Genomic DNA, 27,493 nt, shown 5'->3' with positions numbered 1-27,493 from the left:
TGAAAAAATAAATACATTTTTTAATACTTGAAAAGAGAATATAGAAACCGTGAAAAGAAAGTTTTATAAATATTGGGTGTTTAACAGAAACGGTACTGTTTGGAAGGATCATCACACAAGTATTTACAACACTTACTTAAAGACCAAAAGCACCCATATTTTCAGGAGGAGGAGTGGCTACAGTCTTTCCATTCAGCCAACGAATAAAAAAGATTTTTTCCGTAGTGGCTGCAGTCACGCAGGGGAAATAACCGTCAAACGAAATATCAATGGCAATAATGGAAGCTTCACTGAGATTCGCACTCCAAGAAGGTTCCGAGAGGTCGAGATCCTTTGCTTCTTCTGGGTGATTGACGTTATACAAATAGAGAGAACCTCTCTCACTTCCCAATGCCAAAATGTTTCCAAATAGTGCAATACAAGTTATTTGAGTATGAAGTTTCATCATGGCTTGAAAATAATGCTTTGAACTTCCAACAGGAATAATCATTTGTTTATCTGCTAAAGAAAAACAAACAAAAATACTTATAACTTTTTGCAATTTTAACACTAAATGATGGAAATTTAATTATTATTTATATGTAAAGAATTTTGAACCATATTTGGAGCAAATGAAGAACATTGATTTTTTTTAAGGATAAATTTAGCAAAATGATTGTTTTTACTTAAACTTAAAAGTCGTCATAGATTTTTATCAGTTAATTTGTTTTTTTGTGGCAAAATTATTTAAATTTTCAAAATAGCAAATTTTGTGTCAATATCCACGTTAAATATTACAGAAATTTTATTATTACCAGATTTACTTGCATATAAGATGAGGTGATTGTTCATTTTTCACAGCTTCAAAAACCTAGTCATCCTATACGTGTGAACAAAAGATTCTTTGCGTTTTTGCAATAATTTTTGTATAATCAGATAATAAAGTATTTACCAGTACTTATTGTCAAATGCAAGTATTAGTAATGAAAACTGTTGTACATTTTCTCAATTTGAATTTAATGTTTTTAATTCTTCGTTTGTCTGAATATCAATCATGTTGCCATTTTTCTTACATTTATTCTTATATTAATGTAAATTGTTTTATCCTACAGTATATTTATTATAACATTTAATTAATTAATTTATATTAATAATTGTCATTTAATTTAACTAGATATTTTAGATACAACACATTTAAAATAATAATAAATAAAGGAACATAAGGCATATGTTTGTGGACCGCAGGGTTGAACATGTATTTAAAAAAAAAAAATGTATTTTACTGTTAGCTAGTGTAAGTGGAAAGATACAGTTGGTTTTTGGCAATAGAAAAAGTATGGAGAACACAGTATTTAAGAAATAAGTAATTTTGCAAGCAGAAAAGACTAATAAGTGTGTCGCAGGCTGTGAGTTCGGTGTATCAGAAGTGTGCGTGCAGAAGCAGCGTAATCAGAGAGATTCATTGTTTAATTGTGAAAGTACAAGAAAATCATTTCATGGACCAAAAACTGGTGATTATTCAAAGTTAAAAGAAGAACTACAAAATTTTGTGAAACACATTCATAATAGGTGTATGCCCATGACTGTGGAAATTCTCTAAGCAAAAGCCAGAGATATTGCAAAAGAATGTGGAATTCCACAGTAAGAATTCAAAGCAAGTCATGGTTGGGTTTCATGAAAAGAGCAGGAATCTCCATAAGACGTTGGACCTCCTTGTTCAGAAATTACCTGCTGATTATAAGCCAAGCTGGTCCAGTTTCAGAGGCACATCATCAATTTAAGAAAACAGACTAAATTCTTAGTAAGTCAAATGTGGGATGCAGATGAGATGCCAATTTACTTTGATATGCCAGGCAATACAACTATCCATCAAAAAGGAAAAAAGCAAGTATTGATTCTATCAGGGTGAATGAAAATCAAAGAATCAGAGTTATGCTGGCATGCAGAGCAGACAGTCATAAGTTGCCACCACACATTACATTATACTGAAGCGGAAAACAATCCCTAAAGATGAAACTTTTCCAAGAGCTGTTGTCAATGTCACAAGAAAGGCTGGATGAACAATGAGCTTATGATTGACTGGTTAAAAACAGTATGGCATGGCTCTGTTGACCAGGAGCATTACTAAAACTACCATCAATTTTAGTGATGAATGCATTCAAGGGATACCTCACAGATGACATTAAAAATCTAGGGAAAACAAGAACACTCTTGTAACAATTCCTGGGAAATGACTTCACAATTACAGTCCTTGGATGTGTGCATCAACAAGCCGTTTAAAGATTGTGTGAGGAAACTGGTTTATCTCCAAAAATTGTGAAGTGACCACATGAAATGGGCTAAAGCTTCACAGATTGCTATGTGGATATCAGTTGCGTGGAAAAGCATTCCTCACAAGCTGATAACAAAATCATTCAGGAAATGTTGCATTTCAAATTCATTGGACAGATCAAAGGACGATGCTTTGTGAAGTGAGAGTGAAAAAGAGAAGAGTTCTAACAAAGCGTTGGAGGGTGAATTCGAGTAGACAAAAGGTGATAGCGTTACGGTTGTTTGCCTTAATACAAACATTTGAAATTTTTTTGTGAATAAACGAAATAAAATTAGAATTGTATTAATAAATCTAATTTTCTTTATTTTGATCTTTAAAGTCACTCCTCGTCTTATATGCGAGTAAATATGGTATATTGTAAACACATGATAAAAGTTTCATTTAGGTCCAACGAAGAAAGTTAATAAGCAGTTCACAAACAGTTTTGAATTCCACATAAATCCTGCTTCAGGCTAAAAGAGTTATACAAATGGAATGCTTTCCGAAAGAACACACATGAAACTCAAAACTTAAATAGATCAAATATCTGTGGTGTTCCTGTAGTTATAATGATAGATCATAAAGTGCTTGCCATACCTTTGATATTTGCATCTCATCTCTGTTGTTGATTAAAATACTGTTAAGATTTGATTTAAATATTTTCAGAGATTCTAAGATCCCAATTTGATCACATTGTGGGATCAATCTAATGAGCCACGCTTGTTGTAATTTAACTTCTGTGTTGTTTTTAGAGGCATATACTGACAGGACAATGGGGCATTTCAAATGGTCAATATTGTATTTATGTTCCTGAATCCTCTACTTCAAAGACCTCTTAGTAGAACCCACAGATTCAAGAGGATATCAGTATATATCACATCTTATAGGAACCCTATATAGCCCTGGTAGTCTTTCCCGATTCTGCGAATTGCAAATGCAAACAGAATTCTCATGTCATTCTAAAATTTAGATAAGAGATGATGTCTAATGTCTACCTCTATTACCAAATTACTTAACATCTAGTTATCATTAGTAGCAAAATAATAGCCCGATTAATTATGGCGATAGTTTGGTTTAGTATCAATACATCGGGCTTCGGGATGTTTATTATATATATATATATTGATCGTGAGAGAGTTCTAATGGGAGCCAATGGATCATTACCACAATTTTACAATTTTCACTATTGATAATGTTAGTCCTTACTTTTACTAATATTTTGCCTTTATTCAAAAGAACTTCAGTTGCAGATTCAGTTTTTAATCCAATGGTAAAGACATGGGTCATCACAGACACACCAAAGTGAACATCATCTTTTAAATCTATGATTTTATTAAATGCAGTAACAAAATCTTGTATAACATAAGATCCATTTACCTCAACCAATGAAAAGAGTAGCATTTTTTTCCAGTTGATAATGTCAGAAAGTCTAACAAATTCAAACTTTCTTAATGAGAAAAAGTACTTCTGTTAATACAATTTGAACTAGGCTCTTCAACCATACAGTCTAAACAACAAGCTTGAAAGTAACTATTACACATCTGCATTTCATGATAAGTACATTAAACCAGTTTCTCCATTTCCTCACTTACATTTTCAATTAGATTTGTATCAGAGCATATAAATGTAGTAACTTAAAATTAGTTCTATTTTTCCTCAAAACTGTTTGTAGTCAAGGATATTTGATTATTATGTATAGGATTAATTTCACATAAACTTTACTCAATCTTTAAATATGCTTAAAATTAGCTATTTTGTTGCCTTTCCTTGTCATTCAAGATTAATGTAAATTTAATTAATAAAAATAAGTGAAAATATCAGTAATTAATTTTAAAAGCAGAAAATATTTTTCTGCCAAAACTTAATTCACTAAAACAGATCTTTGAGCACTTTTCCAGCCAGTTTTATTTTCTTTTGACAAATGTTTTTCACTTTATAAGCCTGTCTTGGGTCTGTCACAAATTCCAAACTGAAATGTTCCAAATTGGAATGTTAACTCATGTGATGATATCTCAAATAAAAGTTTGGAATTTGTGACAGACTGAGGCAGGCTCTTGAAGTAGACCGGAAAAGTGCTCAAAGGTGTATTTTTAGTGGCTTACTCTACATAAGAAACATTTTAAAAGTGTAAGAATTACAACTTTGTTTATAATCTTTCTTGATGTAATTTTGCCCATTTTTAAAAAACAATTTTAACCAGAAAAACTTATTTATCTATACAATCTGTGTTCAAGTAATCCAGTATAGAAAAATGCATTTCAAATGTTCCTCCAAGATTGTTAGAATATTCCTCTTCAGTTTTCCAACATATTAAAATTTTTAACATAATTAATTAAACACTCACGTTTAAAATCATAAAAATCCCTATACTGTTGAAAGATTGTACAAATGTATATGAGCTACAATCATCAATCACTTGAGAATCACATACACTTCTCATTATTAAATATTCCTGCCAGATAGTACTAACATCAATTACAAAAAAAAAACTTAAATGAAAGTATAATGTGTAGGTATATATTAACAATATGATTGCACTGCATGCATATGTGAGGTTCCAGATGGGTCCAAAATTGCGACAATTGCGTTGATTATATAAAAATTCCTCAGACGAATACAAAATGAAGGGCGAGAGAGAAAAACAACTGTAGTTGTCAAAACAAATGCAAAATGGAGATGAACAAGGAGTCTTGCGCATGTGATAGATCAGTGTTCTGCAACCGACTGGTGTGCTGCAGCACACTGGTGTGCCCTCACTAGATGAAAGGTGTGACGTGAACTTTTACATATTCTATTAATTTCAAGTTTTATTTATATATTCTTATCACAGTTGCTGTGTTTCTTATGCTTGTATTTCAAGTGTTATTTCATAAATACCACAGTACTTAAGAAATAAGATGATGTTTGTTTATTCTTCATTATGACCCATGCATTTTCATGTATTTTAAGAAATTAAATGTAAAATAAATTCACTCACGGGTGTTGATGTCTGTTTAATAATAATAATAATCATAGGTTAGTGGCATTATGTAATTCTATTAATAGTATATCATATATTTGAAGGGAATAACATTTTGGTGTGCCGTGTTGAGAAATGTCAAGTCATGGGTGTGCTGTAAGTAGAAAAAGGTTGCAGAACACTGTGATAGATCATGGATAAATGTCAACCTGGAGAGATGCAACTTTGACAGGCACTCATATACAATCAACCTAAATTAGAAAAAGGGGAGGGTTGACGGTCAAAGGACATCATGCTAGATTGTTGGAATTATAAAATGTCAGAAAAGAGTCAATAATAGAGTAAAATATGCATGCAGATTTCATAATTCCATCAATATCTCTTGATATAAACTCTTCCAGATGGATCTTTCTTGCAACCCAAACTGATCTTGGTTTTCTCCTGGAAATGGGAGAGACCAATTGGGAAGCAAGACAAGGGAACTAGAACCAACCAAAAGGTGAGATTCGAGGGAGAAAACTATAAAAACCCCGAGTCTCAAGGTCGAATCAGAGATTTTTGCCCATTGTTATGCGTGACGAATCTGTGTCGTTTTTGTCTGGGATGTCACCCAACTTCACTGAGTATGAGCACCCATCAAGACCGATCATCTCATAAACATCTCTGCCCCAGGGCCATCACATACTCTTAGCGCAAGAATTAACAGATGTGCTGGATCCTTAACCCTGTGGACTGTGTCGAACTGTCAAACTATCCTATCGAACAACTTCTCGACAATGAATGGCCTGTTGACATACTTGTAAACAATTTCTACCATAATAAATGGTTTTTGTTTTAAGGACATGTGTCCAGCACCACTACCCACATATGAATAGCTCCTAAGTTCTTCCTGATGCGGGATTGACTGATTTCCCCCTAAAAGTCAGCAAGCTTACACATACTAGTAATTTACATATTTTAATAATATACTTTGAATTAGATTTTTTTGAAAAACTATTATCTATCAAAACCTGTATTGCCCATAAAAATAATTTGTTTTGTTCTCTCATTCCTTATTTACATAAAACAATAATATCATTGGCTAAAACTATATTGTGTGTGCATAAACATAAAATGATTTAAAACATCTTTAGCTTTTATAAACTCAAAATTTTTAATTTTTTAATTTCCAGAAAAATGAATGAATTCTTTGACTTTACACCAAACACGAGTTTCCGATGACAAAATTCTGACATTTTCCATTTTTCCAGGTGAGGGAGAACCCTGTTATTACTTTTGAATCTTGAGACGTAAAGTCACATTCAGTCAAGAGAGGAATTCTTTACTATATACATTTTTAAAAGATGTGACATATTAAAAAGCTAAAAACATTGTAAAACTTAAGAAAATTTAGTTACATCAAAAACTTTTAAAATTAACAATATCTCACTTTAATCACCAAATGATAACATTTTCAACCATTGTTAATGGTCTTCAGGCTGTTGTAAGATTCAAAGTTTTAAATAAAATGGAATTCATAACAGAACACAGAATTTTCAAGCATGATTCAAATTAAGAATGTTAAGTGCATTGGTTAAAGTTTAAACGGTTGAGCTAAATTACATAATCCAAACATTTTAAAGAAATATTTTTATAAATAAAATAAAATGCTAATATATACAATGTCACAAATTCACCATAGCACCGACAGACCCCCTATATATTATGGAGATCTCACACTACAATCTCTGTGTTTGAAAGATATTACCATATTCCTTGTAATTTATAGATTTTCCACTAAGTGCTGATTTGTATAACTCAATGCCACTAATAAGATAAGTCATTTACAGAGCTGGCAAAGAAGTAATCTCTGGCTGTTGGACACAACTGAAGTGTACTGGTTGGTAATTTACCAACCAGTACACTTCAAGAAAGACACATATCTCCTTATGGAACCAGACACCCAGATTGCTTGTCAAAAAAACCATTTCTATCGATAAGACCTACAATTTCTGAGAGGTCTCAAAACACCGTACAAGAAGAAACCTTTTATGTCGGAAAAGAGGAGGAAAAATAAGTTATCATTACTGAATGATTTTGATGATTAGAATAATTACCTGAACAGTTTTATAAAATGACACTTAAATAATGATTTGGTTCATTTTTCAAGATATTGGACATGTGGTATTTTATCATTTACTTAAAAAAAATATTAAGTATAAATAGTTCATTAAAAATGGCCAATGGTAATTTACACAGTAAAAATATCAAAGAATAAAATAAAAGTTTTTTGTCTTCATAATCTGTCTTTTCAGTGCCCCATTGGCAATTCAAAGTACACAAAAGTTCACTTACAGAAATGACCTTTTATTTGAGGCTACACCTCTGCAAAAAAACACATAGATTGGTTAAAAAAACATCCTCTGGATATGGATACCATAAAAGAGGTATTACAAAGACAAAAATTTTTATTTGAATTTAATTATTATGCCTTTGTGTCCTTTTTTAACTTAATTTAAAATTTATTTTGTATACTAGTACTTTCTATATATTAACAGGACTTATTATACCGGAAAATATGGATGCAGATATTTAGTCTTACAGATCAAAAATAATGTTCTTTATTTAGTTCACCTGAACACATACACTTTAAATTTGTGTTTCGGACTTGTTCGTCCCTCCTCAGAGGCCTTTAAACGACACTTTCTACAATTAACAATAAAAAAACATTTCTTGCTACAATTATAACTAAAATTAATTAAAAACACAAACATTTCCCAACAATAAATTAAAAATTCTTACAAATTCTGTATTTCCGAACTTCTTTACATTTCCAATTAAACTTACGATCCACAGCAACCATACAATTTGACACATTCCTAATTTTTATACATTAAAATCAGTTTAAAACGATAAATTTAATTATTATCTAAAATATTATTACTTCAATTGACTTACTTCTATTTTAGATAATAATTAAATTTATCGTTCTAAACTGATTTTAATGTATAAAAATTAGGAATGTGTCAAATTGTATGGTTGCTGTGGATCGTAAGTTTAATTGGAAATGTAAAGTTCGGAAATACAGAATTTGTAAGAATTTTTAATTTATTGTTGGGAAATGTTTGTATTTTTAATTAATTTTAGTTATAATTGTAGCAAGAAATATTTTTTTATTGTTAAATGTAGAAAGTGTTGTTTAAAGGCCTGCTGAGGAGGAACGAACAAGTCCGAAACACAAGTTTAAAGTGTATGTGTTCAGGTGAACTAAATAAAGAACATTATTTTTGATCTGTAAAACTAAATATCTGCATCCATATTTTCCGGTATAATAAGACCTGTTAATATATAGAAAGTACTAGTGTACAAAATAAAATTTTATTTGAATTTTTTGATATTTTTACTATGTAAATTACTGTCGACCATTTTTAATGAACTACTCATTTTCAGTTATGGTATTCATCACCATAGGACATTTTTAACCAACTTACATGTGTTTATGCAGAGGCATAGCCTCAAATAAAAGGTGGTCTGGAAGTGAACTTTTACGTATTTTAAATCATCAATGGTGACCGTGAAAACAGATTATGACGGCAAAAATTTTTATTTGTATTCTTAAAAAAAATTTATACTTAATGTAATCAATATTTTTACTATTAGTGAGGTTGAGGCCGAAGTTTTCAACGCAAAAATGTGTACGTTGGACATTCGGTGCTGCTTTCCTGTAAGCCTAGAAGTTTGGCAATAGTGTTTGGAAAATCAGTGGAATCATGCTTGACATTCCAAAGGCCATTGCCAAACTTCTAGGCTTACAGGCCAAACATCCAATGTACACGTTTTTGCGTCGAAAACTTCAGCCTCAACCTTGCTATTATGTAAACTAAAGGAAAAATTTGATAAGAAGTAATATATATATCAATTGAACAAAAATTACTGATTCTTAATCATAATCATAATAATAATAATAATAATGCATTTTGAACTGAGTTTTCCCTGCAACAATATTTTTTTATTCTTAACTAACATTAAATGGTATAGAAGAAATATAGAATTGTCTACTTTTCTGATATTTCTAAACAGGCATCTGCCAAGCTGATCCTGATTTGAATTATTTGAAATACCAATTAAAATAATTAAATTTTAGCTTTAATTAGCAAGCACACCGTTCATTTTTTTTGTCAATTTCTAAACAGATTATTTTTATAATAATTCTCAACAAAAGAGATGAAGCATGACTCTTTATAACAGTACTATTGCAATGATACTACTTAACTTTTATAATTATTAAATATGATTCTTGAGATTTTAATTCTCTTCGTTGAATTCGATAATGCAATATACCATATTTGGTCTAATAAACAATATGTCATCTATAACTTTTTTGGCTTACAACACTGTTGTTTACACAGTGCTTACTATTATAATAAATAAAAAGTTATTGTAATTTCATAGTACATTTTAAAATTTTAATTCACTTGTTTCTTCAAAAAATATATTTAATAAAGAAATTACTATATAATAAATTGAAATTTTTAACAACAAAAATAATACTTACTACAAAATATGAAAACCATGCCTCTTCTAAATAATAATGATTTACTTATGCATCGATTAAGATCACAGATATTAAATGAATAATTATAAAAAGTTTTCAGTTCAGAAGGCATCCACTCATTTTTGTCAAGTGAAAATACTTCAAACATTCCATTTTGACACAAACAAAATATCTGAAAAATTGATAGAAAATTTTTAATCAACATCAACTTCAAATTGCATTCAATTTTATATTTTAATTAAGTGATTTCTATAATAAAATATATTTGTCAAAATAAAATATAGTAGAGTTTTAAATTCTGTTGGTAATCTATTTTGGTTAGAAAGAGATCAAAAACCATAGCACTAAATTATCCACAATAAAAATTTTAATGCTGAGAATGATATTAGCATTGTCACAAGAAATTTTCCATGTGCAAATTTTTAAAATTTTATAATGTTTTATTTTCACATAAACTGGAATTTGGCTATTAACAATGATGGTAAAGTAATTAGTTGTAAATGTTAATCATTATTCATTAAATTAATCATTCACTACAGTGAAATGATAAACATGCAGAATAAAAAAATTCAACACCAAAGTTTCCAGAATTTTTTATGTTTTGCACAGAACATAAATTGTTACTATGCTTTTATTATATCAGTAAATACATAAGAGATCAATGATTAGTTTATTACATAATGAGATATTAAGAACTTATTGCTGTGCTTCGTCAGCATTAAATATAGTTTAGCATTACTTTGAGGAATTTAATTGTGATAAAACATTAGCAATCAGATTTTAGTACAATGAATTCTAATGAAAAATGTGTGAAGTTGTTATATTGTTTCAGTTTTACTAAGTATTATAAAAACAATGTCATATTCTATATATATATAATATCTAAAACTTTAAAATTATTAATACAGTAAAACTATTCATGATATAATTGAATATGAAGAATCTTAATTTGGTACAATCAAACTTTGGTTTTTGAATGCTGCACTTTTTGAACAATTTGGTCCACAAATAGAATTTCAAATCTGCAATTGCACCAGTTGCCATACAACGATTTGTCGAACATGCTACTCTGCAAGAGCTGACCACAGATTACAGAGAGATGGTTGACTCCTTATACTGCTTATGTTAAAGAAACTTGATGGCCCAACCAATCGGCAACAGGACTACCAATTCAGAAGTTAATGGTATCGAGATGGCCTGCATCATTAGATGTCACAACACAAATCATTGACGATGATTTGTGTTGCAATATTTAAAATGCGCATGCAGAGAAGATACTACCACCATTTTTTGGTATGCATTGCAGTTATTTAAATCAAATTATAAAAATTGCATTAATTGACATTTACATAATATAAATGGCATCCACGAATTCGTCTTTAAAAGTCTTAAGCCAGATTAAATAAAAATTTATTATATATGTTAGGCTCAAAGACTGAAAATGCTCATTGAGCAAAAGAACAACCACAATGCATTGTGGCTAATTCAAAACAACCACAAAGTGAAATTTGCATTGTGGCTTTCATGATATTTGACCACTACATGTTGTGGTGATTAAGACATAATGTGTTCAGAACGTTAGCTGATGCAACCATGATAGAGGTTAATACGACACAATGGTTTGTAACTTTAAAATATGGGTTTTAGCCTCAAAACATTTTTGTTTACAATTTTTAATTCTGAACAACATTAGTTCTGTAAGTTTTCCTAGAAATTTAATTTTCATACTTAAAAAAATTTCAAAGAAATAAAATGTATGGAGAAAAATACACATTTATTTTTTTTTTGTTTCGCTTAAAAGTGCTAAAGGTCAAACTACATGTACTAGTAGGTGATTGATGTACTCTACATGATGACATAAAAATCAGCTGCTAAAATTAAAAACCACTGTGCGATGGATTTATTATAGTTAAAAGCCACTACAAGTTCTGGATGTTAACTAATAACGAGGTGATAAGAAAATAAAACTTTCTTTTTTATTATGATTTATTTATCTTCAATTATCTTATATAAGTAGGTAACAAAATTATTCACCACATACAGAAATGTAACTTGGTTACTTTTCAACATTTAATCATTCCTGAAAATCTGTTGCAGTGCTCGAGATGTCAACATTTTCAAAAACTAATTTACTAAAAATAATTACTTTGTCAGGAACTTTTATTAAATCAGTCTTTTTTATGAAAATCAAGAATGTTACAGTTACTTTTACAAGAACTATTACCGTGATATTTTGAGTTGCATTTTATGTTCTTTGAGCGACATTTGCATTTTTTATCAATACAGTATCTTTTACAGTGACACATTATAAACCCTTGCTTCCAGATGTTAAGCAAAGTGTTAATGAAGTTGAGGGTATGTCCTGAAAGTTAATAAAGTAACTGTCAGAAATTGTAAACTCATTACGAGCATAAAGTCAATCAAGAAAACTCTTGTTTCCTAACCGATAGAGACCTGATGGATTAGTGTTCAACAACAGCTAACACACTTCTGGGAGCTGCATGTCCCCTATCAACATCAGGCACCTTAACAAACATTCGAACCAATTTCAACTTGTCTGTCATATCGTGGTTGCATCAGCTAACATTCAGAATGTGTTATGGCTTTTCTTAATCACCATGTGTAGTGGTCAAATATCATGAAAGCCATGATGCGAATTCCACGTTGTGGTCGTATTTTTCACTCAATGAGCATTTTCAGTCCTTGAGCCTAACATATATAATATAGTATTAATATAGTATAACATATATATAATATAGTATTATATTATATACAATATTATATTGCATATGTAGGCATTTTTATGGATGAAATACAACTAAAAAGGTAAAACAAAAGCTTTATTTTGGGGTGAGGAATGGATTAATCCATTTTATATTTTCTTATGAGAAAATTTGTTTTAGTTTTCAAACAACTTTTAGGAAGAAATTATGTTCAAAAACCAAGGTTTGAATGTATTTATACAAAACAAAAAAGAAAATTTTTAAAAAAATATTTCTTTATTGTTGAAAACAGTCAATGAAAATATCACTATAAACGATTAAAAAAAACCTGATAATTGATTTGTCAAAGTAGATGCATCTTTAAAAACATCAGTATTAGAAAAATGACAATAAAACTTCAGGTTTGGTTGTAATTTTTCTAATATTAAATCAACTCTGTTTATATCTGCAATGCCATCATCTAACAGTGGTTCAGAAAATCTCAAAAATGTCCAAAAATATAAAATGGTTGCATTTTATATTTGTCAACTGTTGATTAAACAAACATTTCATTTATCATTAAACTCAAGACTTTATGGATTTATTTCAAATTCTGTACATAAATAAGTCACTGAGCAAAGTAAATAAAGGTTTTGAGGTGTTAAAAATAACTGAAATTCTAGTAAAAGAAAATGGAATACAATAAAGAAAAAATATATTTCTCTTTGCAGACAATACATACAAAGGATGTATAGTGTAAAGACACATTATATATGTATTGTCTGCTAAAAAAATATATTTTTTCTTTATTGTATTCCATTTTCTTTTACTAGAATTTCAGTTATTTTTATTACCTTTTATTTGAATTCAGCTGATAAACGAATTAATAAATAACTATTCATAAAAGTGTTTTTTTGAAAAAATGCCCAAATTTCCACAAGGTATTTAAACAGTCTTAAAGTACATACCTTTAGTGATAATCATGAATAAAAAAATTACAGTGAACAAAATTGGACAACTTATTATAACTGTACCTAAATTTTTAGAATGTAAAAAATTATCATCATTTTGACATGATACTAATTATGCTATAATTACTCTAATGTATGTATTGTACTTGTATCAGGTTAATGAAATAACAGTTTTAAAGTTTATGCCCAATACACCTTTCACCAGAAATAATGAAGAATCGAGTTTCTCCATTACCGAGAGGAAAGGATCATTGCATGTCACCAAATTCAGTCATTAAAAACATCTATAAATCACTTGTTTGAACAAATCTCTATGAATGTTGATTATTATCTGAAGAAATATTTTTAAGCTATTATTTATACATATTTATATACAGGTACTCCTCACTTTACGACCGAGTTCCGTTCTGACGACTACGTCATTAAGCGAATTGGTCGATAAGCAAGAAGCTTGCACCGGGAATATAGGATCATTGTAAAATTATGCAACAAACTTCAAATTTATTCATAAAAAAGACTATTATAGTACGCTATTAGCCTATTATAGTATGCTTAGTGCGCATGTCACCATTTGCCACTGACTGACACTCAAGCTGAGAAAGGGGATTCCTCGAATTGCAGGTCAAAACTCAATTGGTCGTAAGTGCGAGTGGTTGTTAAGCAGATAGGTTATAAAGTGAGGAGTACCTGTACCTAAATTATCTTACTTTTGAATATTTTCAAATTAATTATGAATGATTTCTTGATTTTTGGCCACCTTTTGTTAATTCTGAGCCACTCTGCATCTGCATGTTTTTCAGTGCTTCTTTTTTACATATGCAGTGCACTCCATACAATTTTTTAAACTTAAAATATAATATAGAGTTACAAAAGTATTCATACATATCCTTTTTCATTTAATGTTTTATTATTTTATCTTGTTTTTTAATGTTTAAATTATAACGTTAAAATTAATTATAATAAAATATTACAATGCTTCTTAGAAAGAGAATTTTTTGCCATTTATGCACTGCCTTTACATTAAAACTTACTTCAATGAATTTTGAATCTAGATATTGATAATATACAGGGTGATTGAAATCACAGAAATTTAAAAAAATTAATAACTCACAAACTATTTACAGTATGATGATGCAGTTTTCACAGAAATGCTTAGAAAGAAGTGGGATTTTTTGTGTAATGAAAATTTTAGCACCAAAATAGTTACATTTCTTGCCATAGATGGCACCGATGGCACATTAGAAATTACAAATGCCATCTATGGCATTTGTAATTTCTTAAAATAAGAATAAAAAAATAAAAATGTTCTTACTATAAGCTGTAGTAACAACTACAGAAATTATGTAATCTTATCAAATGCCATCTAAGGCAAATGTAACTATTTTGGTTCTAACATTTTTATTACACATAAAAAAATTCCGCTTCTTTCTAAGCATTTCTATGGAAAATGCATCATCTTACTGTAAATAGTTTGTGAGTTATTAATTTTTTAAAATTTCTGTGACTTTTGAATCACCCTGCATTTATTAAGTTGAATTCCAAGAAAGACTTTTATAACATTTATATTTCATTTAAACTGATTAGATTCACTTCAAAATGCAGAATTTTTTAATATTAAACTGAATTTTACAGTATAGTAATTAAAACATAGAAATGATTATGCAAAGCAGTTTTTCAAAATTCTTATAAACAATATATGTTAAATAAAATTTTTAATAATAAATATTTTTGTATATTTGTCAGATAAAATCTAATTGTTGAATTACTGAATTAATATACACAGAGCAATCATTACATTAGGAACACCTGCCTAATAACAGGTTGGTCCATCTTTCTGAGTGATTGTGACTTGCAAATGCCATGCATGGACTACCAAACACCAAACATCCTCTATTCTTAACTAGACCCAAGCCTGTTTGAGCAGTTTTGTCAGTTAGTGCACATTTGCAAAGGAGTGGTTGACTGTGTCACCACACTTTCCAGCATATCCTAAAACATTAGGGATTCAATAGAATTGCAGTCTGATGAGTTTGGGAACCAAGAAAGTGTGTGAAATTCATTGTCGTATTCCTCCAACTATTCCTGAGTGAGCCTTGCCTGATGGCACAGTGCATTATCACCTTGAAACATGACATCATTGTAAGGAAACATAGCCTGGAGATACAGGTACAGATGATCACCTAACAAGTCCCTGTATCATTCACCATTCTTGGATTGTGGGATGTTGACCAATAACCCTAGGCCTTTCTAACAGAACACTTCCCAGACCATGACACTACTACCACCAGCACAGATCAGTATGAAACAGGGTTTGTCACTCAAGACAACCTTTTTCCACATGTCAAAGGTCCAATGATGTCTTTTCTTTGCCCATGTGAGATGTTTGCAATGACATATGGTCAAAAGAGGCACATACAGGTCAACAGCTATTGAACCTCAGCTGAAGTAAGGTATGCTACACAGTCATTGTCAAAATATGCCTGCCTTGTCCACTGTTGTACTAGCAGGTAAGGCATTCCACTGTAGCATGTCTTTGTTCAGATACCAATCTTGACAATCTTAATGCTCACTTCTGGGATCAATCACATGTGGCTGGTCACACGCAATCTTCTGGTGGATGTTTTTGAGTGATACACCTTGGACACCATGATATGATAACAACCAATGACTGTAGCTATTTTGGAAATATTGGCACACTCCCTCCAAACCCCAAGATGTTCAAAGTCCATGTTAAAAGTCATTCAAGTCATCTGACTGCCCATGACTAGCAACTATTGCCTTCTACTATGCAAATGACAGGTCAACATGTCACAACTATAGTGAATTATAGGACATTGTTACATATTTATGTTTGTATCTCAGTATATCAATATGTGTAGAATTTAAATAAATATGTAGAGTTAGATAATATGTTAGCAGGATGACATGGCAATTACAGGATATTGTTGCAGCTGCAAACTACATCTCACAGGAGACAAGAGACCAACCGGAGTGTGTAAAAAGACTAGCATACACAATGTTAAGAACTACACTCTTCTTCCTGGACTCTGAGGAGACAACACATGTCAATCGTGTTCTAGTAGTCTAGTAATTCTCAACCACTGCCATGAGATTTTTGAAGTGTGTCACCACTGCAAATATCCATACATAAGAGACATCAGACAAGTAGTTTAATCGGTTCTACCTTCCAAGCACATTTGGAAATTGTAACCGGTGTTACTGGTAATTGCCGATAGTTACCAAGGCGTTTAGAAAATGTGACTTAAATAACCAACTGTGTTTAAAATCACTGTTATGATTCACCAGTTGTCCTGCAGTACTTACTGAAGTAACCATGTGTGCTGCCAAATTTTTAAATTATTAATAGTGTACCATGATGAAAAACAGTTGAGAATCACTGTACTAATCAATGGTCTGAACTTTGTTAGCCATTACATTTGTATCTCAGTATATCAATGCATGTAGAATTTAAATAAATATGTGATGCTAGATAATATGTTAGATTCCTTTTTGTATCCTGAACCAGCATAATTCCTACTTAAGAAATATTGGTGGGCCTCCACAACATCCCTTTACCACTTCCAAGATAGTGTTGGCATGGTGTTCTAATGCAGTGATCATTCAGTGTATATTTCATCGCATCTAATAAGACAGCTATTTTATTATGATCTCAAAGATCATATAAACAAATAGATATATTAAAGAAAAAATTATATTTTTATACTTCATTTCTCCAAAATCCTATCCACCTGAGTATGTGCACAGGTCCAGGAATTGCTTGCTTTAATTTAATTTGTACAGTTTTCTCTTTGTCCACAAAAATTTCCCAAAACGAAATTGTGTTGTCCATAGCACTGACTACAATTTTATTATTAAATATTCTGAAATAAAAAAAAATTCTCTCTTTAAAATAATGTTATAAATTTATCATAAATAATGCATTCTGTAAATTACAAAATTATTTATATGAAGTTATGTCATCTTATATAATCTTAACCCTATATCACAAAGCATAAATCATTATTACAAGAACACAAAGCTTTGTAAATTTTACGACTGTTCATTAATTATTTTATGAATTACCGTATTTACTCGCATATAAGACGAAATTTTTATTCATTTATCACAGCTTCGAATTCCTAGGTTGTCCTATACGCACGAGCAAAAAATTCTTTGCATTTTTGCAAATAATTTTTGTGAACTGTGTATTCACATTTTTTCCTGGATGCTTACCCTCTTGTATTTAAAAACGTAAATATTTTATCTAGGTTGTTTGAATTGTTCTTGTATATTGTCAGGAGTAAAGATGAATAGCAATAGGAAAAGCAAAGCTTTTGAATTGAATTCCAAAATTACACGGGAGCCCAATAGAAGTTTGAATTCACTCCTGTGTGAAGAAAACAGATGATTATTTGGAAATCAGAAATCGGAAAAACTCACAAGTATCAGGTCAGTCCATAAGTTCGTGCGTATTTTTATCTACAAAAAAAGCAACAAAAAATTTTAATTAAATTTTATTTCAATCTATAATGTATTCACCATTATTTTGTACAATTTCTTGCCATCTTGATAGTAGCTTTTTAATCCCGTCTTCATAAAATGATTTCGGTTTTAAATCAAAATATTAAGAAATAGACTTTTTTACATTGTTCTCATACTCAAAAGTTTTCCCTTTTAAAAAATTCTGCAAACTGTGAAAAAGATGATAATCACAGGGAGCAATATCTGGCAAATATGGTGGATGAGGTAAAATTTCCCAGTTGTAGCTTTCAAGTTTCTGTAGTTATTTTTGCAGTGAGTGTTCTGGCATTGTTATGCTGCAAGAGAACCTGCTTTCTGTTCACTAACGACAGCCGATTTTTTTTCAATTTTTCATTTAAACGCTCTAATTGCTCACAATACATTTGAGCTGTAATTGTTTGATTAGGTTCTAACAGCTCAAAGTGAATTACAGCTGACATATCCCACCAAACAGACAAAAGAATTTTTTTTGAATGCAACCCACCTTTTGCAGTCGGTTTTGGCTGCTTGTCGTGATCCATTCATTGTCTTTTTCTCGTCACATTGTTATAGAGGATCCATTTTTTGTTTCCAGTAACCAGCCAATCAAGAAAAGGTTCTAAAGCAATACGGGATAAAAGAGACGTGCAAATGTTTACACGTTGTTGTCAGTTAGCTATTGACAGTTCATATGGTATCCATTTTCCTAGCTTTGAAACTTTTCCGATTTGTTGTAGGTGTCTATGTACAGTTCCATGGGATGAATTTAAACGTTCTGCAATTTCATCAACTGTTAAAGATGGTTCTGCTTCAACCAGAGAGAGCATCATCATCAAAGTCAATGGGTCTTCCAGTACGAGCCTTATCTTCCACACTAAAATCATTGTTTCTAAATCTTTCAAACCACTTCTGTGCAGTCCTTGCACTAATTACAATTTGATTATGTACAGTATTTATTTTTTTGGTTGCATTTGTAGCATTCTCACCACTTAAAAAATAAAAAGTATAAAACATGTCTTTTATATTCATCCATTACTTCCATTTTAACGAAAATAAACAACTGAAATGTTCCCAATTCCAAACAGTATTATATAAATGAGATCCAATTTAACACTTCAGTGTAAAAAGTATCACATTAGACTGACATAGCATATAGAATAAAATTCACACTACTGTTTTCTGTTAAATTCCTCATATGATTTTTAATTTTCATTTCTTTATAATTTTAAAAAGAAATTGTGCAAACAATTAATGATCATAGTTAAGATACACTATTGAGCATATATATGTTTTAATGGAAAAATATTGACATTTTTGAAGGTAGCTGTAATTGTTTCACGACAATGCCCATCCACATTTGATGCACACTGTAGAGGTATGCAAAACATTTCATAACTTCAAATATTTGGTCCAGATGGATAGCTCTAGATGCACTGGAAAGAGCTGAAGATAGTATCAAATGGTCACCAATTTAAACCTCTAGATTTTGCAATATGGGAGAAACTAAAGATAAATGTCAATTAAAATATTAAAACATGAAAATAATTTAATAGACACACAGTACCCACAAACATTTAAAATGTTAGATACACAAGATGAATACAGAATAAATAATAATAATAAAGGTAGAAAAATTAGACAGAGAGCAGTATTAATAATAACCATAAATTGCTGCCAAGTGAGTACAAATTGTACTTGCCTTAAACTAATTTAGTATGTAATAATGTAACTATGTAAGTAGAACAACAAATTTAGATCAGAATTCATTGATATTTTTATGTAACTAAAATAAGTTTAAAAATATTTTAGGTCTTTATGAAAATAAATGTTCTTCACGAATGAATATTATACTAATGTGTAGATTTAAAGCAGGCTAGTTGTAAAACTCATAATTGAATTTTCAACCTTCTTTTTGTTCATAGTTTTTATGCTTTTATAATGATTGTAGATACCTATTTATTCATATTTGGCTGAAGAGGATCTTAAGGACTGAAATGAATACCAGAAATAAAGTTGCATTCTAATTATAAAAGTGCAATTTTGATGTCCTCAGTGTGATAAGTCTTTGATACCTCCACTATAAACATAGTATATGTGTAAACTTTAGTGAAAATTAATTGAGACAAGAAGTTTTAACATGAAAAGTTTGTTTGTCTCCAGTGGAGAACCTGCAGATTCTTCAGGGGTGCACCAGAGGTGCAATAAAGGAAATTTTGGCAACACTCAGACACCATATTATTGACCAATTTTATGAACATACCCACAATTTGACTGTATCTGAAGGTGAACATTTTGAAAATTGTATTTTATATTCCATTTACTACTTAATTAATTTGATTTTAATTGAATTACAATTATACTTTTTGAATAATTTAATTTTTCCATCAGGACGTACACATGCACAACCCTGTAATAAAATGTATTTATATACATCAAATGTAATCATTTCAATCTAAGTTTTAATTAATAAAATATGATATGAAGATTTGAAAAGAAAAAAACTGATAATCACTTACTTTATATTTTCCAAGCACTCACTATGATATTTTATTGTTAATTTATTATTAACTTCAGAATTTTCACCAAGTAAAGGAGACAACACAATCTGATGATCTGATGAAATTGATATCACGTGATGATGGAAACATTTAATTTGTTCAATTTTGAAAACATCTATTATGAAATAAAAATATTTAAGTTATTTTAAAATATGCATATTATTATATTTAAAGTTATGAAATACAAGGTATGGTTTTTAAGTAAGTACCTTTTTAAAATAGGACTGCTGCAGTGCTGCGGTTGAGGTTCCACAAATGTGCGCTGAATACCTACATCTGTTGGCTAGCCACAGATGCAATTACAGAAGCATTTGTTTGTTTTACATTTGTTTGTGTGTGTTTAAAATGCCTCAGACAATTGAAAATCCCACCAATTGTGAAATATGCATGCTGATTCGTTTTTTTAATGCAAAAGACATGAAAGCTGCTGACATTCATCAGCAAATTAGTGATGTATGTGGAAAAAATATTATGAGCAATGAAATGGTAAGAAAATGGATTCGAGCATTTAAAGATGGCCGTACTAATGTCCGTGACAAGGAGCGTAGTGGGCAACCACCTGTCATTACTGAAGACTTGGTGCAGAAAGTTGTTGCAAAAGTTTGAGAAAACAGACGCTTTACAATTTCATCATCCAAAACAAAAGGCGTAGCAAGCTCAGCAAAGGGATTATTTTGTTTCACGACAATGCCCATCCACACATGGCTCAACGAACCTGAAAGTTTATCACATCATATGGCTGGGAACAACTTGATCACCCTCCAGCCCTGATCTAGCACTTAGTGACTACCACTTGTTCCTCCACTTGAAAAAGCACTTAGGTGTCAGCGTACAATGATGATGTCAAAATGGCTGTGCTGCAGTGGTTGGCAAATCAGGCACCAGGTTTCTTTGAGGATAGACTTCAGAAGCTGGTTGTACGATATGATAAGTGCCTTAATATTGAAGGAAATTATGTTGAAAAGTAGATTAAGGTGCAGGCTTTCATGAAAGAATAAAATTGTTAATAAAATTGCACTTGTGTTTTTTTATCAAAATGGTACTTACTTAAAAAACATGCCTCGTATAGAAGATGTTAAGACTTATCATCATCAATAATTTCATAAAATAATTTAAATTTGTTTTTAAACAAGCAATTATTTATTGTGACATCGTCACAATGCCAAGCTGCAATTTTTAATCATATTCTTAATTTATTTAATTTAAAATATATGTTCTCCATCTCAATTTAGTAGCATCTTGCCCCTGTACATCATATTTTCCTCGATAACAACAGAGTTGTGCTAGTCATCTTGTAACTCCGTTGGGGGAGGAGGAAATTTTAAAATTGAAAGCATGTTACTTCTGATCTAGACCAGAAGTTCCTATATAGTTAATTAGGGTCTCCTGCCCCTAAGCTTTCCATATCTGGTCTTGACTTTCATGTCTAACACCATTCTTGAGATTAAGGAAGGACATGCACACACAGATACCACACTGACAATCTGTCTATAATTTTTTCAAATTGCAGCCCAGTAATTTCATTTCAAGTCAATAATTTATAAATCCACTTTCATTATCTGGAAAATGCTTAGAAAGTCTTTCATCATTATCAATTCCTAATCTATAAAAAACAATTTAGAATAAAGAAAAATTTTTAATATTGGATAATTCTTTATTCTTCATTTACTTTGTTCCAAATTAGGAACTAAATTATAGGATGATCAAAGTTACTTGCAAGAAATAGATTTAGTAACACTGGCAGAGCAAGAGATTCAAATGTTAGCCTCAACTTCATAATAAATATATGATCAAAACTTTTAAGTGTGTCTTTTAACATATTTCATAGCAATAACAAGTATAGCTTGTTCATGGCATTAGTAAATTTACCCCTCACAAGTAAACTTTTTGCTTGTTCATCCAATGTAAAGAAAAAAGAAATTCCTGTAAATATTTCTCACTTAATAAAAACAATAATGTATAGTTATAAACTATATGATTGAAAGAAAATCAAAATAGCATTAAAATGAAATTAAACATTACCTGTATCTAACAAGTTAATCAATACCATATCTGTAACAATTCCTAAATGTTGACCAACAACATCTAATAATGTACCAGTATAGCAATTCCAAACACAAATACTTCCATTTCTATGACCAGTTATAATCAAATCACCTGAAATATAATTTTTATTATAACAATTGAAATTATATTATGTATTAAAATACATAATATAATTTCAAATGTAATTTATTTGAGAAATAAAACATTTTTAAAAATCACAGAGAAATTACTTTTAGTATAACCAAACCAACTGAATTCAGAAATAATAACAGTAACAACTTCACCATTTAAATTCCAGCAGCTTAAATTTATGTATTAATAAATTTATATAAATTTATTTGAACATGTTTTTGATCAAGTTTAAAGACCTTCCTCAGGTTGCTCCTAATACAAAACACCACAATATATTAAAAATAAAAGAATAAAAATTTTTAAAATTATAGAATATTTGAATTTAAAAGATATAAATATTGAAATTATTTTTTAATAACCAAATATTTCTATTCATAAAACATGTAAACATTTGTGAAAGGTAGTTGACTATGATACAAGCAATGGTGAATTTCTAGCAAGTGGGATGTGAAAATGTCAGGCACAGAGTTGCTATAACATCAAACCTTGTACGGTACATTTTTATGTCACTCACACACTGCACTTTTTTGCAAAGTGGAGAATGATGACGTTTGCTTCAAAACATAAGAATAAATCAGCAAGAAAGTTGTCCCATTTACATTAAATTCATGACTGTGATAAAATTTGGATAATTTTATGTAAATATTGCTTATAAACTGGATATCAAAGTATATACTATATTTATTTATTTAACTTTCATTGTTCTAACAATGGAACAGTTTTATTTAAAAAAATCATTTCTAACTTTTACTTTCTTAACCATTTCTATCAATTAATCATTTTAATCTTTAAAGACTATTTTCTGCCTTTTGATTTCTATGCCATTAATATAGTTTTTGATAATGGAAACTATGACTCATTTATGGAATTTTGGCGTTATATAATAAGCCAGTCAGACGACGAACTTTTTCTAGTCTTTTTAACAAAGTGCCAAAATAATACATACTTGTAGAAGTTGCGTAAGACGTTTTTATTATTGTATATGTTCAACTTAATTTGTCGAATATTAAAACGTATGTAATAGAAACTCAAAATTAAAAACAGACTCGTAAATTTTTTAAAATACTGCATAATCAGTTTACAATATAACTCAAAGCTTTCATCAACTACTTTATATGAAAATTTTATTCTTATAAATTAATTTTATTAATGTTATTTTGTAAGAATTTAAATATTTTTTTAAGAATTTATTAAGAAAATGTATTTTGCAGAAGCTTCTGAATTTTTATTTAGAAAATCATTAACCAACATTTTTAATAGTAAAAAACAAAAAAAAAAACAATTAATCTTGGGGAAGGATAAAATGCATGCATTTTTAAAGTAACAAAGACTGTAAAACAATAAATAATTTTTTATTTAAAAATAAAAATTAATGGCACAACATTAGGTGGTATTAAACATAAGTTTTTGTCATTTATTAAGGAAGATGGCCCTCAATTTTGAAAAGAGGCTCAACAGTTCATATTTCTGAATTTAATTATATTCAGAAAGGTCTTAATTTATATTTAGAAGTAGATTCATGTATCAGTTTTATATATGATTTCTATTCTTTTTTTTTTTTTTTTTAAATTTCAATATGTAACTGGTTCAAACACCATTATTTTCTAGGAATTATCACATCCACACACTCAAAAATACTGTGACGGGTCGTTGGGTCCGTCTCCCCAAACGCACGATACAAGTGACCACGGTACTTAGGATAATCATTTTGCGGGATATCCGTATTTACTTATTTATTTATTTTGGCGTAATGTTTATCTAATAGAAAAATTGTTAAATTCAATGCACCGAGCACCGTTCACTAATCCAAATGGAGAAATCCAAGTAGTTAAATAAAAATCCTACCACGACGCTTTTAGAATAGTATATTACCTGGATTATTTTTTACATCAAAATTGATAATCAAAAAGAAGAATTTTATTAGAAATCGATTAACAAATTTTCTTATTAATATCAGTAATGTAGACGTTCCAAATTACAGTAATTTTGTTATACAAAGTTTGTCTAAAAAACAGAAAGTTGCGAGACGAGCATCATTTCGCTCTTCCAATGAAACTGGCAACCGACACGTGTCGGAGCATTACCACGGAACGTCCACTTCTCCCTCCGTAAATTGGGTCTTTTTCTCTAGCAGCATTTGGCCGAGGCATCGTCTACTCCAGAGGGTATTCCCCATTGGCAACTTTCCGGAACCGTCGATCGTACGCCGATGTCGACCATCCTCCGGAAGGCAGGACGGATCAGTTTACTTTTAAAAGGCTGGCGCCACTCGAACGTCACTCATGCATTTTACCGGCTATTTATTTTCTGCCATTGACCAAAATATTTTAATCGTCGTCCGTTTCTTCATTTAGATTGCTTATGAAATTTAAAAAAAAAAAAAAAAATCGTACGCAATTTACTGAATTACAGTCGAGCTTGTCTATAACGGAATCCGTACATAAAAAAAAAACCTGTCGTTAACGGAAGATTTCTTCCGTCCCTGCATAAATCGACGTAAATTATAACTTATTCTAACGATTATTATATATTATGATAAATACTTAACCGGAATTTTTCACGCAATTTATCGGATTTGCTTCGAAAGCCGGGAAGTTTTTCTTCCAATGAGTCCAGCATTTCACTTTTGATCCGCAAAACCACTTTTGATAAACACTTTTCCAATTAATTCTAAATAGTTGATCTTCGGTAGACGTGAACGGAATCGACTTATTTCCCAGAAGTTCCTCGATGACGTCGACGGCTATTTCTCTCAGGCAGATGGTTTTCCATACATTTCCAACGTTTTCCAGATTACAAACAACGTCGTTCCAACAACGACACACTCGTCCAGCTCTAGCTAACGAGCGCGCGTCCAGCTTCCAAAATATTATTTCTATTATTTCTATCGGTAGTTCGTTTATTTTCATTTTAAAATCCACAAAATAAACTGTTCAATTCGAAAAAATAGTCCATGCCACAAAAACCACGTAATTTGTACGAGTATGACTTGGTCGAAATACGAAATCCGCTAAAATAGAAACGACTTTATTTAAAGTTGGCAATTTTACATCCGTGTCTCTTGTTTTATCGAATTGCCATAACAAAACGTGACTCGAAACCTCGTGTGTAGAACAGCGCACTTCTGCCGGGCGCCATGTTAAAAATGCGCCACCTAGTGGCAATAATAATACTGTATTATCATCTAAAAAATTTTCCTAATTTCCTGTCTATAATCCGTGGCTTACGTGTTAAAAAAAAGTTGGCGTTGCGTACGATATGCAATAATTTTTTCACCTCGAAAAATGTTCTAACGGCATTTTAATTTTTGTCGCCCCGACAAGTCTTGGCGTGATAAGATCAGAGTCGATGGCCGCGTTTCTTTATGCAGCGAGAGTGTAGCGAAATGACGTCACGAGCAGTGTTGGCCAATTAGAAACCAGTTTCAGTGTGTTCGCTGTAAAGCGCTTCTCGAGCGCTGCATAAAGAGACGCGGCCATACAAGGTCCTAGAATATTGCTTAATGAGCATAATTCGTTCCAAAACCTTACTCGAAACACTCGTTAAGCGAAACAATTTTTTCCCATAGAAATTAATGTAAAATACGATAATGTGTTCCATGCCGGAAAAAATACTCAAATACCGTATTTACTTGCGTATAAGACGATGTTTTTATTCATTTTTCACTGCTTCAAAAATCTGGGTCGTCCTATACGCGCGAGCGAAGGATCCTTTGCATTTTTGCAATAATTTTTGTAAACCGTGTATAGTTTATGCTGCCATTATAGCAGAATGCTATCCAGGTCAAGATGAATGTCGCATTTAGAGATGATCCGAAAATAGCTGGTCACTTAGCAATGACTATAAATATAGTTATTCCATATTTGTTAAATTGGCATTTTAAATGAATATTTGTACATTTTGAATCATTAAAAATAAACTTTTTCCTGTCACGTCATCATAATCTTTTGGTTTTGCTGCATGGGTATGAGGTGCATGGAAAAGCATTTTTCAAAAGCTGATAACAGTCATTCAGGAAATACTGCATTTTAAATTCACTCGACGGATGCTTTGTGGAATAAGAGTGAAAAAGAGGAGAATTGTAACGAAGCTTCGGAGGGCGAGACCGAGTAGACAAAAAGGTGATAGCGTCAAGAAAACATGGTTGTTTGCGTTAATACGTGCATTTGATGATAATTTATTTGCGATTAAACGAAATAAAATTGGAATTGCATTAATAAATCTAATTTTCTTTATTTTGATCTTTGAAGTCACATCTCGTCCTATATGCCAGATCATCTTATACGCGAGTAAATACGGTATTTTAGATATGTTTATTTAAAAAAAATTATACAATATACATTGTTAAGGAGCGTGAATCATCATTATCTTTTCTTCTAGCACGGAATGAACCAACCTGGAATGCGAATTCGATTTGCAGGAAACAAAAAAAAAAAAAAAAAAAAAATAAAAATTACAGATAGCATGATGGAGCATGCGCACAATCCGGGACTTCCCCTCTCCTCGTAACTCGTTATGCGAAACGTTGCTAGTTATGTGAAGTTCCACTTTAAATCTTAATCTTCGCTATCGTTACTTTTTTGCCCGAGCAACGCCAGGCTTTATTGCTAGTATTATTATAAATACATAGAAAATTGTGTCTCAATGGTTGTTCTGTCTCGTGGTTGTTCACTTTGATAAGTCGGTCTATAGGAAAGTTCACTATCACGAAACATGGGAATAAGTCAACGGACAAAAAGCGATCTGAATTAGGACTCTTCAAAAGATATATCTGTTTCATTCATAGGTTCTTCACGTGACT

General features: G+C 30.7%; 1 protein-coding gene across 2 annotated transcripts; it reads right to left on the bottom strand.

The window, feature by feature from the left end:
- On the bottom strand, positions 1 to 25,832 carry LOC136976763 (uncharacterized). 2 transcript variants are annotated; one of them, XM_067272120.1, is made up of 6 exons: positions 25,241 to 25,832; positions 22,537 to 22,671; positions 20,473 to 20,629; positions 17,181 to 17,337; positions 9,784 to 9,955; positions 1 to 501 (listed from the first exon to the last, which is right to left on the bottom strand). In XM_067272120.1, the coding sequence occupies exons 1-6, from the start codon at positions 25,599 to 25,601 to the stop codon at positions 137 to 139; spliced, it is 1,347 nt and encodes a 448-aa protein (XP_067128221.1). In that variant the 5' UTR covers positions 25,602 to 25,832; the 3' UTR covers positions 1 to 136. The 2 variants fall into 2 exon arrangements, with proteins under 2 accessions (XP_067128221.1, XP_067128222.1); XM_067272121.1 differs by having other exon boundaries at positions 1 to 498.
- Positions 25,833 to 27,493: the final 1,661 nt, after the last annotated feature.

The sequence above is a fragment of the Centruroides vittatus genome, unplaced genomic scaffold, assembly GCF_030686945.1.
Source record: "Centruroides vittatus isolate TY-2023 unplaced genomic scaffold, ASM3068694v2 contig_424, whole genome shotgun sequence".
NCBI classification, from domain to species: Eukaryota; Metazoa; Arthropoda; class Arachnida; order Scorpiones; family Buthidae; genus Centruroides; species Centruroides vittatus.
The sequence above is the reverse complement of the archived record's forward strand: the minus strand, read 5'-3'. Positions and strand labels throughout refer to the sequence as shown.

Excerpts from the sequence above, each read along its gene's own strand:
- LOC136976763 (XM_067272120.1), bottom strand. The coding sequence starts at position 25,601 with ATGAAAATAAACGAACTACCGATAGAAATAATAGAAATAATATTTTGG. Across the intron at positions 22,672-25,240 it reads AAATTGCGTGAAAAATTCCG|GTGATTTGATTATAACTGGT; the intron begins GTTAAGTATTTA and ends ATTATATTTCAG. Across the intron at positions 20,630-22,536 it reads GATTAACTTGTTAGATACAG|ATGTTTTCAAAATTGAACAA; the intron begins GTAATGTTTAAT and ends ATTTCATAATAG.